This window comes from Lynx rufus, unplaced genomic scaffold, assembly GCF_022079265.1.
Source record: "Lynx rufus isolate CCGP_SWC_20201006 ecotype Redwood Valley unplaced genomic scaffold, mLynRuf1.p SCAF_10, whole genome shotgun sequence".
Lineage (NCBI taxonomy): Eukaryota > Metazoa > Chordata > Mammalia > Carnivora > Felidae > Lynx > Lynx rufus.
This window is the reverse complement of record NW_025814824.1, coordinates 6922780-6938776: the sequence shown is the minus strand read 5'-3', so window position 1 is coordinate 6938776 and position 15997 is coordinate 6922780. Positions and strand designations below refer to the sequence as shown.

Below are 15997 nucleotides of genomic sequence, written 5' to 3'. Positions count from 1 at the left end.
GTGACACGTGTTAAAGGTAGTAAGGCAGACTTTATTCGGGACCATCATGATAGGTGGGGACCCTGCGTGGTCCGATTTCGCAGTGGGGGAGAGAGATGGGGCTCAACTCTAACAGCAAGTGAGAATTGATAGCCAAGTAGCAGGGTAGGGGGATCAGCGGATGGAAATTTATGAGGAGGAAACATCAGGAGTAAGGGGGATTCTAGCTAAACCAACCTGGTAGGATTCTTGCTGAAGGCAGGCCAGGGTGACCAGACAGGCCGGGGGGGCGGAGCCTGATCAGGTATGGAGAGTGATCAGATATGAGGATTCTGGTTAAACCGACTTAGCACAGTTCTTATGAAAACTAGATTTTGCAGGAAAATACACAGATGGGCGTAGAGGTTCAGGAGCCTGACAAAGTGTGGTCAAACAAAGAAGTCTGTGAGTACCGATCTTAGAGGGGCAGGAGAGTCTAGTGGTTAAGCATACCAGACTGCCTCGATGTGATCCTGGCTCTCCCATTTGCTAGCTGTGCAACCTGGACACTCAGCTGTAAAACAGGGAAATAGTAGTACTGTATCATGGCATGCCTGTTACCGTCAGAAGTTTCTAGAAGGTCCCGGCATTGGCATGACAAGCTATTAGAGTTGAGACGCACAGATGAAAGTACACGTGATGGATTTCATTCTGGAAAGGAAAACACATAAAAAGACTTACCCTTTGTAAGACACTAGGGTGTAACGTTCACCAGCATGCAAGTGGCTTCTACCCAGAATCCTGAGCTACCAATTTTATAAGGAGGAGAAGCAAAAAGCTCAATAATAGGGGCGCCTGGGCGGCTTAGTCGGTTAAGCGTCCGACTTCGGCTCAGGTCACGATCTCGCGGTCTGTGGGTTTGAGCCCCGCGTCGGGCTCTGGGCTGACAGCTCGGGGCCTGGAGCCTGTTTCCGATTCTGTGTCTCCCTCTCTCTCTGCCCCTCCCCCGTTCATGCTCTGTCTCTCTCTGTCTCAAAAAAAATAAATAAACGTTAAAAAAAAATTATTAAAAAAAAGCTCAATAATAATTAGGTTGTAGTTAAAAAAAAAAAAAAAAAAAACGAGACTTTTCACAGAGCTGTTAGCCGTCCCGATGTCAAAGCATTCGTATGGACTTTGAGGAGAATAGCTGAGTCCCTCAGATCCTCCGAAATGTGTTTAATGCCCTTCCTGAACCATAAGCCTCCTATAAACGCTCGTGAGGTCTTCTGGAAAACTGGTCCCACCTACAAACAGCACCAAGGTCTGTGGTATAAAAAATGTTGGAAACAGCCCCCTGGATGGCTGAAGACCAGGAGACCAGCATGCTGCTTCGTGACATATTTTAAACATCAAATGTGGACCTCCTGACGGAGGCTGCAAAAGAGACCTTTAGTTGGTTCTGACCGAGGGCCAGTTTACCTTGTTAACTTCACGGAGTAGTCTAGGGTGGTGATGTAACCTATCTTCAGGGAGTTCTTTGTATTGATGCCTCTTAGAAAAATAGATGTCATGGGCAAGGCGTGCACAGAAATATATTTTGTATGCCCCCTCTGCCTCTTCTCTGCCCCTGTCACAGCCCAGGAGGATTAATCCAGGCTGCAGAGATGGTCCTGTGTCCTGGAATAACAGAGCGAGATCATAGCCTGCCTTGTTTACCCTGGGGAATGAATTTGTTGATTCAATCCTCGTAGCAACCCAAAGAAATAGGAAGGGAGGTGGGACCTTATGTCCATTTTCAGAGATGAGAGCAGTTCCAAGGACTGTTCCAAGATCACACAGATCATAAGGGCAGCACCAGGGACTGGTACAGCGTTCCATTCTGGGACATTCTGCTGTCCAGGGACCAGGGAGAGGGGTCTGGGGCAGGCAACCATACCTAACTAGGTTACTCATTCAACCAACACGTTTATCGAGCTCCTCCTACGTGCTGGGCACTGGCTATGCTTTGGTGAACACGCAGCTCTCTGGGTCTCCTGCCCTCCATGGAGCTCACTCTAGTGCAAAAGACGGTGTGTAAATAAATAACGAGCCCAGTGACAAAAATTGTGAAAGGTGATGTGAGCAGGGTGTCAGATGAGGAAAACAGAGGAGGCTGGTTTAGCCTGATAACTCAGGGAAGGACCCCAAGGAAAAGACTTGAAAGTAGACAAGTGAGGAGTAGGGGACGGCAGTCAGGCAGAGGGAGGCGCCCACCAAGCGTGGCAGGGAGCTCAGTCTGCTCCCGGGGGATGGGGCTGGAGCGCTACTAAGCAGGAAGGTAGCCTCGGCTGGGCTGGGCAGGTGGGCTCCCTGGGGACAGGGTCTCTTCAGCCAGGGTGAAGATCTTCCAGTTGATCATCAGTGTCCTTGGAGGTTATACCAGAGTGTGAAATGGCCTGGTGGGTGCTCTTTTGCACCCGTGTGATGAAGGAATACAGAAGGATTCTGGAGAAAGTGAGGGAACGCGTGAGCTAACTCTTGCTAAGTGCCTTCCATTTGATTAGCCCCGCCCCTCAGATTGATCATTTTTCATTTAGCAACAGTGGAGGCTGTCTACTGAGTGCAGGTTAAGTTCTAGGCACTGTACCAGGTAGGTTATACGTACTGTTTCTAATCTTCACGGCAGCCGTGCAAGATGAGGTTGTCCACTTTGCTCTTCGCAATTACCCTGTAGGAGGTAGAGGCATTGAAAAGCTGCATTTTTATAGATGGAGAAACGGGAGTCTGGGAGGAAAAGGCTGGGCTGCGATTGGAGCCTGTGCTGTTGTTCTCCATGCTGGTGATAGAGGGGTAGGAGTCCTCGGCACAAGAGGGTTTTAACTCCCATGCAGCAGTGAGTTTCTTGGATGTTGTGTCCATTCCCAATTGTGAAGTGCCCACAAATGCCAGACCAAAAACACCTTCCAATAATGGAGTTAATTTTGACACCTTAATGACAAGGTGGGGAGAGATTGTCACGAAAACTTTGTTCTCCAGTGGGTGGTAGCTTAATTAGTGAGCCCTCGCAGGAGTCTTTTGCCTTTGGGTGTTTATTTTTAAAACATGCTATTGTTTAGCCCTCTGCGACTGCTTCCTTTATAGTGTTTTTATAAAAGGTTCTAAAAGATTATTACAGCTCTGGCCAGGAGCCAGTATCCCCAGCTCATCAGAGCCTCCTCCCAAGGTAAAAAAAAAAAAAAAAAAAAAAAAAAAAAAAAAAAAAGCAAGTGTGCTGTCTCAAAATAAAGAGCTAGCAGGTCCCCCTAACTTCCAAGGACAACTCGGGATAGTATCCCTGTTTCTAGGTCATAGTACAGCCTCAGAACGGTCGCTGGTTTGAAAGGACAGTGGTGGGCTCACTGGAAACCGGACTTGTTAAGGAAATAAAAATGCAGTGTTAAAAATGCAAAACGAAATTGATGTTTAACTTATTAAAGTTAAACCGCTTGTTAAAGGTGGTAGGGTGGACTTTATTCGGGACCACTGCAGTGGGATTTTGCATCGGTAGGAGAGATGGGGCTCAACTCTGAATATAGCATCGCGAGAGGGAATTGGTCGCCAAGGGGGTCAGTGGGTGGAAAGTCACTAAGAAGGAACATCAGGGGTACTGGGGCATTCTAGCCAACTGAGCTAACAGGATTCTTGCTGGGAGGCAGGCCAAGGGTGCCCAGGCGCCACCTGGGAGACGGTGGAGGATGGGGAAGCTACCAGAGGTGGAAGGTGGGGGTTCTGGCAAAACTAACTTAGCAAAGTTCTTGCTAAACCTGGCTTTTGCAAGAAGTACACAGATGGGCCCAGGAGAAGGTTCGGGAGCCCGACTAAAGTGCGGTCAAGCAAAGAATCTTTGTCCGAATCCTGCTCATCTTTTTCTGCCCAGTTCAGATGCTGTCTGCCATATCACCTCAGCCCGGGGACACCTCTGACTCCTCTAGAAGCCCGTGGTGCCCATCCCCTGTGCCAGCACTCTGCAAACATCCCGTGTCTTTTTTTCTTTTTTTCTTTTTGTAATCCAAGTTACTTAGCACGTAGTGTAATAATGATTTCAGGAGTGGAATTTAGTGATCCATCACTTACAGAATAACACCCAGTGCTCATCCCAACAAGGGCCCTCCTCAGTGCCCATCTCCCAGTTAGCCCAGCCCCCCACCCACCTCCCCTCCAGCAACCCTCAGTTTGTTCTCTGTATTTAAGAGTCTCTTAGGCTTTGCCTCCCCGTTTTTGTCTTATTTTTCCTTCCCTTCCCTTAAGTTCATCTGTTTTGTTTCTTAAGTTCCACATATGAGTGAAATCATATGATATCTGTCTTTCTGTAACTGACTAATTTCGCTTAGCATAATACCCTCTAGTTCCATCCACATTGTTGCAAATGGCAAGATTTCATTCTTTCTGGTCACCGAGTGATATTCCACTGTGTATATACACCACATCGTCTTTATCCATTCATCAGTCGATCGACGTTTGGACTCTTTCCATACTTTGGCTATTGTCAGTAGTTCTATAAACATTGGGGTGCATGTGCCCCTGGAATCAGCATTTTTGTATCCTTTGTATAAATACCTAGTAGTGCAATTGCTGGGTCAGAGGGTAGTTCTATTTTTAATTTTTCGAGGAACCTCCATACTGTGTTCCAGAGTGCCTGCACCAGTTTGCATTCCCACCAGCAGTGCAGAAGAGATCCTCTCTCTCTGCATCCTTGCCAACATCTGTTGTTGCCTGAGTTGTTAATGTTAGCCATTCTGACAGGGGTGAGGTAGTATCTCATTGTGGTTTTGATTTGTGTTTCCCTGATGATGAGTGATGTCGAGCATCTTTTCATGCAAAGCATCCAGTCTCTTAAATGGATGGGAGAGATCCAGTTTTTTAAAATTTCCAGTCTGTCACAGATCAGTAACCTTTGTAGACTATAATAAAAATGAATTATGAGGGAAAGATATAAAAACATAAAATGCTAGCCCTACTTTTGTGATTATATTTCACAAACTTGAAGTCCGTGTTCAATTACTGTTAACATCTTTAAACCCTTACCTCTGGCTTCTGTACAGACCCCATCACACCTGCCTTGTGATGTGTTAGTGTGCAGGCCCCTCTCACCTGTCAGTTCCCAGAGGTGGGTGGCCGCTCCCAGAAGAAACAAGATCTGGGAATGAACCACAAAGAGAGGCAACCAGGCTTTGCCAGGCATGAGGCATGGCCTGAAAGGGATCAAGGTGGCTATTGAGATTTGAGAGTAAAGCCCCGGGATAAAGTACGGTGATATCCCACCTGTTTGGGAGGAAAGTGGCCATGCCATTTGACCTTTTCCCCGGTAAGTGACGGGACTGTTTTCTTAACCGCTATGTCATGCTGCCTCTTATCCACATGCTACAAAATTCTAGACCAGTGCTGCCTCCCAGAATGTTCTCTGTGTGCGCCATCCATTGCAGTAGGCACGAGCTTCGTGTGGCCAGGGAGCACTTGAAATGTGGCAGGTGTGACCGAGGAGTGATGGAGAGGTGCTGTCTCGAGAGTCTAACATCTGGAGTAAGGTATCATTCTGTGACATCCGTTGAGCCAGACCACATGTTCTCAGCAGGAGCAAAATTGCTCCCAAGGCAGCAAAGGCCGAGTTTTTGGGATAAGGGGGAGCAATGTACTCTTTTTATGCAAAGAGCACATGTATACATTTAGTACCTAAACAGTGTCCTGTAGTATTAAAAAATCATGGGACAGGTGTCTAAAAGGCTGGGGGAGGGGCAGGGAGAGCACACAATGATGAGGGGACATGAGAGGCAGGGAAACACTAAGATACTAGGTGCGTTCTCATGTGGAGGTAGGTCACGCATGAAAAGTGTTTCTGTTGGTCTCCCTGGGAACTGAACCAAACTGCCCCGTACAAGTGGTTTCTTTTTTTTTTTTTTTTTTTAATTTTAACGTTTATTCATTTTTGAGAGAGAGAGAGAGACAGAGCATGAATGGGGGAAGGTCAGAGAGAGAAGGAGACACAGAATCTGAAACAGGCTCCAGGCTCTGAGCTGTCAGCACAGAGCCGGACGCGGGGCTCGAACTCACGGACCCCGAGATCATGAAGGTGGCTTCTAAGGAGACTACCTGCCGAGCTCCTAATCACTGCCACAGGGTGAATCTCTGAAGTGGGCTCACTCTGTAAGGAAGGAACTACCTGTACAAAGATGCAGTTCTTTCTGAGGGAAAGCATCAAATACAAAATTCTTTTTTTCTTTTTAGGTTTTATTGATTTGTTTTGAGAGAGAAAAGCATGAGCAGGGGAGGGACAGACAGAGGGACAAAGAGAATCCCAAGCAGGCTGCACAGTGTCCGTGCAGAGCCTGACGCGGGGCTCGAACTCACAAACCGTGAGATCGTGACCTAAGCCGCAATCATGCGTCGGACACTTAACGACCGAGCTACCCAGGTGCCCCCACACTAGCCAGATCCCAAGCACACCTGCCGCAGGTAGCTTGTGGTCACTACAACAGAAGCACGAAGAGGAAGCACTTCGCCATGACGGCTCCGTGAGGCAGCACTGGTCTAGAATTTCACAGCACGTGGATAGAGCCACTGTGAGAGAGTGGTTAAGAATATGGCCTGTGGGGTCGAGTCTGGATTGGGGTCCCAGCGTCCCCACCAAATGGCGAGGGATAAAGGAGGTGACGCATTCCACATGTACCCATTGTGCAGGACACAGTGTGTATGGTCACTGTCATTTTGACTAGAATTAAGCCTCAGCATCATTGCTATTATTAGCAGGTGGGGTGTATAGACTATCCAGACAAGCTTTCCATGTTCAAGTTAAGTTCAGGAATGTTCCGGTGACTTGTGGAGGTTTTCAAAACAGGCTGTTGCCCTGCGTATGTTCCCAGCCTCTGTGGTGGCCCATCACCTCTACCCCTGGCACCACATGATAAATAGTCCAAGGGCCTGGAATTGGGGGGCCAGCCCTGCCCCTCATCAGTGATGGCTGGAGAGGTAGAAGGGTAACTCTAGAGGTAAAATGTACAGAAGTACAGTTGTTGGTTCAAATACATTTCTGGTTTTTTTTTTTTTTAATGTGTGGTTTTTTGTTTTTTGTTTTGAGAGAGAGTATGAGTGGGGGAGGGACAGAGAGAGAGGGAGGCATAGAATCCAAAGCAGGCTCCAGGCTCCGAGCTGTCAGCACAGAGCCTGACTTGGGGCTCGAAACTGCAAACCGCAAGATCGTGACCTGAGCCCGAGTCGGACGCTTAGCCCACTGAGCCCCCCAGGCGCCCCTTGAGTTACATCTCTGATCTGTCCAGGAGAATTATAGGACTAAGGTAGATTTGAGGAACGGGAAGTAAAGCCCTTCCCAAAGTAACTACAATACAATCGCTGTCCTCCAGCAGAAGGGAGCTGGCAGACTGCTTTAGGGGATGTATTTGTTTAAGATACTTCCCACCAAGAATCTCATTATTATGAAGCCTTTTATTGCCAGCTGGGTCCTGGAATAGAAGCAGAGGCAGCAGCCCATGGCCAAATCATTAAGACAAATTAAGACATATTAGCATATGCTGGAAACAATTACCTACATAGATTTAATTTGTTTCACTGCTGGAAGAAAACCCCGAGAGGGCACAAAACACATACCCAAGAACAGTTCTGCAGCTACCCTCTGAGCCTGTCACTTGTCCGTACCTTCGGGGCTGGGAGCTGCTGAATTTAGACATCGACTCGAGGACGAGACATCTGAAAATACATCCTCGCTTGGACCAGGATTCCATGGGCTTGTACAGGTTATGTGGAGTTTTGTGGAACTGGTGATTTTGTTTTTTAAAATCAACCATTGGTATAAATAATTATTTTGATTGTCTATGAAAATAATGCACAGAGCTCTAAAACGGAATATTCAAGCACAGTTTTATATTCATAGAATATACTTAGCAAACTTACATATTTTGCATTATTGTTTGCTCTTTTTTTTAATTTTTTTAATGTTTTTTTATTTTTGAGAGAGAGAGGGAGACAGAGTGCAAGCAGGGGAGGGGCCGAGAGAGAGGGAGACACAGAATCCTAAGCAGGCTTCAGGCTCTGAGCTGTCAGCACAGAGCCCAACGCGGGGCTCTAACCCACGCAAGAATGGTGAGATCATGACCTGAGCCGAAGTTGGCCGCTTAACTGCCTGAACCACCTGGACGCCCCTTTTGCCCTTTTTTTTAAGAGACTGAAGCTCTAAATAGGAAATCGTTCATTCGTTAATGAATTGTGGCCTTTGGTGTCTCCTGATTGTTGTTGTTGTTGCTACTATTTCTTGAAGAGTCGTTATTTTTAATCGTCTTACCACAAAGAGAAGAAAGTCTTCTCGGCACACCAGAGTGCATTTTTCCCAGAGAGAGAGAATAGAATCCAGCATCGGGCTTTTTCTAGAATGTGTCTGTTGCGATATGCCCCTCACGTGGGAATGACAGTCTTGTCCCAGGGGCTGGTGAATGGGCCCTTCCAACATCCTGGGGTGCTCGCTAAGTTGGCCAGAACCCCTTCTCTCAAAATATTAGCTTCCAGAGGAGCAACCAGCAGCCAGAGGAATGGCGTGTTTGCAGTGGGAGCCCATTTGTCCTGTCATCGTGGCGATGACCAGCTTCCTTCCGGATTGGTCCTGCACATCGATTATGTACAATTATATGTGAGAAGCACAAGCCCCACTTGAGAAAAATAGGCGAGGCTTTTAGAGTGTGAGGAGTGAAAACAAAAGCCACCTGTGCCTGCCATAACCCCCCCAGTTTACTGCCTTCTCCTTGGGGTCGCCTCACGACAACTCATCTTTCCCGCCACCCTGCACTTCAGGCTTTGCTAACAGTTAAGGCACAAGTCACACGTGTTGAAGATTCAGGAAGTCATTTTCTGTGATGATTGTTGGATTCATAATGTGGTTCTTGTTTTGGAAACAGGGCAGGGTAGAGCCTGAAACGTTCCCCTTTTCTTTTTTTTATAATTTTTTTTAATGTTTATTATTTTTGAGAGAGAGAGGGAGAGGGAGAGTGAGCGGGGGAGGGGGAGAGAGAGAGGGAGACACAGAATCCGAAGCAGGTTCCTGGCTCTGAGCGCAGAGCCTAGAGCCAGATGTGGGCTTAAACTCACGGACCGCGAGATCATGACCTGAGCCGAAGTTGGACGCTCAACCGACTGAGCCACCCAGGCGCCCCTGAAACCTTCCAATGACAGCGTGCTGAAAGATGGTCTGGTTGCTTCACCACTTACCCTGTCGTCCACATAGTAGCTATCCAGTCAATCGCGTCATTTGTCTCCATTTATAGGGGCATCTTCAATGGAAGGCAAGGGTTTCTAGCAAGAAGGGATGTGTGCCTCCTCCTCTAGGGCTATGGTTGGCATTCTAGACAGCCTTTTCCCTTCCGGACTACATCCAGTCATTTTATAGACCACCCAACACCATTTGAGACTACAGCTAACAGTGTGGCCCTAGGTCTCTTCAATTAGAAATTTAAAAATTGGAAAAATTTTTTTATATCCTACCTCTTTAAAATGGATATTTTAAGTTGTCTCACAATCAGAGCCATACACAATAAGGTTGTTAACATAGAAGCAATTTGGAAATCATGAAAAGAAGGAGAAAATGTGCTGGTCAGGATAAATAATGAAAGTACTGTGATTTAGTATTGAAGTTGGCCCTGAGACTATCTTAAAGCTCCAACAGTAAGTGGATGATTAAATACATTATGGTACAGTCACAGGACAGAAGATTATGTGGCCATTAAAATTCCTCCTGAAGAATTTGTAATAAGAAAATGCTTATAATACAGTATTAAGAAGAGAGGATCAAAAACTATAGAATTCACTCAGCTATGTTTACAAAAAAGAAAAAATATTGACAGGAAATTTGTCAGAATATCAACTATGATGGAATGGAGTGATTTTTATTTTTCTTTTTTCAGACTACTATATCAAACATACATTATTACTTTCATAGTCACCCATAAAAGTTATCTTGGGTGCCTGCGTGGTTTAGTTGGTTAAGTGTCCAACCGTGGCTCAGGTCCTGACCTCGTGGTTTATGAGTTCAAGTCCCACATCGGGCTCTCAGCTGTCAGCACAGAGCCCACTTCAGATCCTCTGTCTTCCTCTCTCTCTATCCCTTCCTCGCTCTCTTCAAAACTAAATAAACATTTCTTTTAAAAAGTTAACCTTTTTGGCCGACTCTGAGCTTCCTAGCAGAAAAGGCAGAAAGGGAAACAATCACGAGTTTTACAATATTCATTACGTGATGAAAGAACTCTCCGTTCTTCAAGATAAAGTTTTTTTCTGGATACTGAATTCCAGAAGGGGTTTATCCTGAAGGCTGTGGAGTGATGTGATGTACAATCCTCGAGATTCTCTGAGCGGATGCGGAAGGGGAGCTCCTGTCTCGTGACCGGCCCCACGAGGCACTGGCCACGGGCTGAGGTGGCGGGATTATGGGGAAGGGGCACCTGCACCTCACCCCTCTTCCATCTCCATTCTGTGTTGGCAGTCTTGAAGCCCTTCCTTTGCCCATTGCGTCTCATGCGAGATGGGCCTAGCAGATGGCAGAGGACAGCCCTCAGCCCTTCATTTCACACCTTGAGGATTGAATGACCACCAGGCCTGGAAATCCGTCTTTTAAAAATCAGCATAATTTGGGGCTTCTGGGTGGCTCAGTCAGTTGAGCGTCTGACTCTTGATTTCAGCTGAGAGCTTGATCCCAGGGTTGTGGGATCAAGCCCCATGTCAGGCTCTGTGCTAGGCCTGGAGCCTGCTTAAGATTCTGTCTCCCTCTCTCCTTCTCTGTCTCCCTCTGCCCCTCTCCCATTCACTCTCTCTCTCTCTCTCTCTCTCACTCTGAAATGAAATTAAAAATGGACAAAAATGTCATTTGACTTCTCCCCCCTCGCAGGTGTTGCTGCCCTGGATTCCAGCGTATCTGGGAAAATTGGTCTACGTGCCGTCGTCTATTATTTCTGTACCACGATCATTGCTGTGATTCTAGGTAAAACCTATTTCTGATTGCTTATTCCTCTGTAGAATTGTGACTCTTCCTTTAAAAGTAGTTGGGCTTTTTTTTTAATGTACTTTTTTGTAATTCAGAAAGTAATATTGTCAAATTACCATGAACCTTTTGGGCTTCAGGTCTACACAACACCTTTTCCATGAAGAAAATATAATACTGACTCAAGTTCAGCCATGGTGCTGCTCATTAATGTCCCTAGTAAGAAACAGGGTGACAGTTCTGTGCCTTTATTAGAAGGAAGTGAAGCCAAGAGCTTCTGTCATAGTGGAGTAGAGTCTAATGATGAAGTATTTCCAAAAAGATAACATTTCAGTGCATCTCAAATGGGACATGGTAGTGAGAGCTCACAGCAACTTGCCAAGTATAAATTCCACTTGAAAAAGGGAGAACGTTCTGATAAGGGAATATAGCTGCTCTCGGACCTCTGGCATTCTTTTACGAAGAGAGTGCGGCCCATCCTTTGTGACCTGACGTTTTAAGGATGCCCCGCGTGGGAAGAGAGGACTGGATTGTACTCAGATGTTGCAGCCGCGTGACCTTGCCACTCTGCATTAAGAGACTGTTGGGATGAGGTGAGGCAGTGGGGCTGGTAGGCAGGGCACCTGGGAGGGCCTGAACCTTGCCTTAAACCAAAGCCGCGCCTCCTCAGAAGGTTCATGAGGGAAGCGCACATGAAGGAAAAAGCGGGTGTGTGTCTCTCCTGCCAGGTTGAGTGGAAAGAGGGGACCACACCCACCTTGTCTTTGTATTGCCCACCGACTCCTCCCACCTGCGAAACCTACCTGCTCTGGTCCTGATGCCCTGCCCACTGTGGATCGGCTTTGCCCTTGGGAGGAGTGATAAAGGACACGGAGACTTTCTTCTTCACCCCCTCCAGTCAGGCAGCCTCTAATGACTTGGGGTGTACTCCAGCCTCCCACCTCTGCTTGGACACCTCGGAGGATAAGAACCCATTACCTCCAGGGGCCAAAATGGTGCCCTCAGATACCCCCCCGTTGAGACAGTGCCTTACAGCAAGAACTGTCTCCCCCTGTAACACCTGTTTGTCCTCCTTCCACCCCCCCGAGAGTCACAGGGAACACTATTTTTCTTAACCCTAACCCTTTTTTGGATTACACAACAGCCTTCCAGATATCTGAAGGCTTGTAGTATGAAAGGAGGTTAAGGCTTGTTTTGTATGAGCCTCTGGAAAATAACCAGCATCTGTGGATAAAAGTTACATAAAGATATTGAATGGCTTGAAAATGAACTGAGTTGGAAAATGAATCACCCTCACCCCAACCCCTGCCTAGGCTGATCTCATAAGCTAAAGAAAAGAAAATAGAATGTTCTCATCAGCAAGGGTTTCCAGAAGCAATTCTGGAATGCAGCCTCTTCATTTACATTAAAAAAAAAAGTGGGAAGAGTTCCTTCTTCATTTAAATGGAAAAGTAATCAAGGCTGCTTGGAGGTCCCAGCTGAGGCTCAGCATCTTGGCCGGACCGTGGAGTCCTCCTGGTTTTGCCTGGTGCCACTATGCCTACTGGTTCTAAGAAGGCTACACCAGGGGTGCCAGGTGTTCTGGAAGGTTCTTAATGCTCTGTGGTGCTCTCTTGGGCCGCAGGCATCGTGCTGGTGGTGAGCATCAAGCCTGGTGTGACCCAGAAAGTGGATGAGATTGACAGGACAGGAAGCAGCCCTGAAGTCAGTACGGTGGATGCCATGTTGGATCTGATCAGGTGAGTGTTTTGCCAGTGGGGCAGCCCCCTAGGCATGCCGCCTGTGATACTGTGGCCACAGAGGACCACAGCTTGCTTTAGTGCACTGCTGTAGCTGTCTTGAAATGGCCGATAGTTTTTGAATCATTGCGTGTTTTCATTTTGCCCTGGACCTCAAAATTGCATAGCCAGTCCTGCTCGCCAAGCCATGGTTCCAAGAGTGGGAAGAGAGTCTCCTCTGTCAGGATTTAGGATGGACAGAGAAGCAGAAAATACACTTATTGCACTAAGATGCTGGGCTGCGTTGGGGGGTCAGCTCTGAAGCACACTTGAAGAAATACCTTCTTTTTTAATTTTTTTTTTAACATTTATTTTCAAGAGAGAGCGACAGAGTGTGAGCAGGGGAGGGGCAGAGAGAGAGGGAGACACAGAATCCAAAGCAGGCTCCTGGCTCTGAGCTGTCAGCACAGAGCCCAACAAGGGTCTCAAACCCATGAACCGCAAGATCATGACCTGAGCTGAAGTCGGACGCTTAACCGACTGAGCCATCCAGGCGCCCCAAGAAATACATTTTTAATTGCACCGGAGAAGCCCTCTTCTCAGAAGCAATCAGGGCTGGGAATTGGTCAGTTACTTTTAAGATAGCAGAGCAGAGGATCATTAAAAAATGACACAGGTACACATTACATATTTTGTGGACACAAAATTTAAATGTGTTTATTTGCCAGTTTTTGACGTAGGGCCAAAATCTTTTCTTTGAGCGTGTCAGTTGATTGTGATTCTGTATCAATTTTCTTGCACCTGTTGTGCTTGTAAAGGCATGGTGTACAATTTCCAGGTTCAGTTTTCACGAAGTAAACAACAAAATCCTTAGAAACTATAAAGAAAGCTGAGTACCACATCCTGCCAGTTTTTCTTTCCGTTTCTGTGGACGCCCCTTACCTAATTTACCCACAGAAATTTTAGTCACTGGCTTCGGTTGAGTTTCCAAGCACTGAGTTTAGTTTTGATGAGAAACAACACCGTCCATCTCACTGCCATTTCACTGACTCACATCATTTTTAATTCAGTCATTATGCTGATATTCTCATTTGGCATAAAGAATTTGGGAACAGATGCCACGGACTCTCGGTAGGCATACTTTCTCGTCAATGAAAACAGAAGCGTACAGAATATTAAAGGAGTCTCTTGACTGGGAGTGTCCACCTGCCAATGCATTGTTTCACCGAGGACAGCGAGCGTACCAATTACTCAGTGACTCAGCTGAGTGATGGTTGTGTGAGAGAACTTTCTAGACTCGGTTGAAGCTCAGCGGGGGAAAAAATCTTAACAAGGAAGTATTTTGCAAAGGAGAAACCAGAAGAGGAACCAGAGTACTGATTCTATATTCTGCTCACCTTCACCCGTGCGTTGGGTGTGACAATAACAAAACACTTGTACTGTAACGTGACACTGTTTTTCATGTCTCCAACAGGAATATGTTTCCGGAGAACCTTGTCCAAGCCTGTTTTCAGCAGGTAAGAATAACGACTTTTGCCTTCAGATTGCTGTACTCTTTGTTTTACTGATTAGAATCGTTGTTCCCTGCTGTGACCCAGGAAGTGGAATGAGCACATCAAAAATGGCAGGAAACCCACCCTCGAGTGTGAATGTGGAGCAAATCGCAGGTGCCTCTGGGCTTCGGATCCCAGAGAAGTCCCTGTTGTTACTGACCCCGCTGCTCCCTTTCCGTGACACATTCTTGTCTCCAAGAGAGCTCAGATGAAGCCATCAGGAACCTGTCGAACAAAGAGTGTTTAAAAACGTGGGCTCTTGTGCCTGTGTTTTTGAGAACCACGTGATATTTGTGGAGACGCTTAGACTGTCTCCAGATGCAGGCACTAAAAAACCCTCCGACTCCCTGTTCCTTTCTCCCTCATGTTGGGAGAGCGGTATCTAACCCACACGTGTTCAATCTTTTGGGTGAACACTGGGTGTTCCCGGTGTTCAGTCTTTTCCTTAATCACTACGCACCCATTGCTGACCCTCCGGCTCCTGGCGATGTAACAAAGCCGTGATTTTTTTTCTCTAGGAAAGTTGAACAATCTCTTCACTCCCATTTCCTTACAGCCCTTTTCTCTTGTTTATCTGTGCACTTAAGACAGCTGAGTCTATCACAAACTGCCGAATTCATTTACATAAATTACATGAACAGAGACCTCTGTGTGTACCAACAAAAATGGCAATGAAGTTGCCCCCTGCCGACCTCCAAGAGGCACAGAACCACCTCTATTTCAAGGGTGCCTTTGCGGCTCAGCCACAGTGGTCATTTGTAAGGTTCTTGATGTTGGCAGTGCCTCGAATGAGTGACATTTATGCCTGGTGTTGTGGTATACTAGCTCTTTCTTAAACCTCTCTGCTGAAGCCTTGCAGGACCAAACAGAGCCGAAGGAAGGGAATTCAACAGAAATCTCACTCATGGACTGGCCCTAAAGGGACTGTTGCTGCTGGAACAACCATCTACTTCTTGACGTTTATTAAAGTCAGGGTGACTACAGTTACCCAAGTAATGAGGTGTTCCTCCCAGATTAAAAATGAGAAATGAATAAACAAATAGAAAGAAAATGATTGATAAGATCGCTGTAAGAGTCTGTCTGTCAAAGCACCTCCAAATAAAACCTGTACTTTCGGGGCACCTGGGTGGCTGAGTCAGTTAAGCTTCCCGCTTTGGCTCAGGTCATGATCTCTCTGTTTGTATGCTCCAGCCCCTGCATCGGGCTCTGTGCTGACAGCTCAGAGCCTGGAACCTGCTTCACATTGTGTCTCCCTCTCTCTCTGCCCCTCCCCTGCTCATGCTCTGTCTCTCTCAAAAATAAATAAACATTTAAGAAAACAACAACCCAAACTTTCCCATCGTCGCCCTGTTAATCTTTTACTATGAAAGACAATATTCTGACATCACTGAATGGTGGCCATGGGAATCAAGGTTTGGATTTTATGGTCTCATTTTGGCTTGCCAAGCCTCATGGGAGGTACTATCAAAATCTGCAACCGAGAGAGGTGACAGAGACAGAAGGCTTCAGTGGCACTCAGTTAGCCAGAGTCATATATTCCCATCGTTTAGACTCAGGTGCTTGAAAAACTCTTACTTTGTTTGTTTCTTTGGTCTTTTTTCCCCCTCCAATGTGCAGTATAAAACCAAGCGTGAAGAAGTGAATATTCCCAGTGAGCCCGGGATGAACATCACCCAAGCATCTGTCACAGCCATCATGACAACTGCCATTTCCAAGGTACCTTGTTGCCCGTGCCCCTTCCCCCCCCCCCCCAGGCAGGCGCTGAGTCATGGAGCAAGCAGGAGACGGAGATACAGTCT

At 46.7% G+C, this 15997-nt stretch overlaps 1 protein-coding gene across 1 annotated transcript in view; it reads left to right on the top strand.

The window, feature by feature from the left end:
• The window catches only part of SLC1A1 (solute carrier family 1 member 1), an 81356-nt gene that overhangs the window by 48826 nt on the left and 16533 nt on the right, over positions 1 to 15997 (top strand). The window contains exons 3-6 of the mRNA XM_047097373.1: positions 10835 to 10927; positions 12552 to 12666; positions 14120 to 14162; positions 15816 to 15914. Of these exons, the coding sequence (XP_046953329.1) occupies positions 10835 to 10927; positions 12552 to 12666; positions 14120 to 14162; positions 15816 to 15914 (350 nt within the window). The remainder of the gene's footprint in view (positions 1 to 10834; positions 10928 to 12551; positions 12667 to 14119; positions 14163 to 15815; positions 15915 to 15997) is intronic.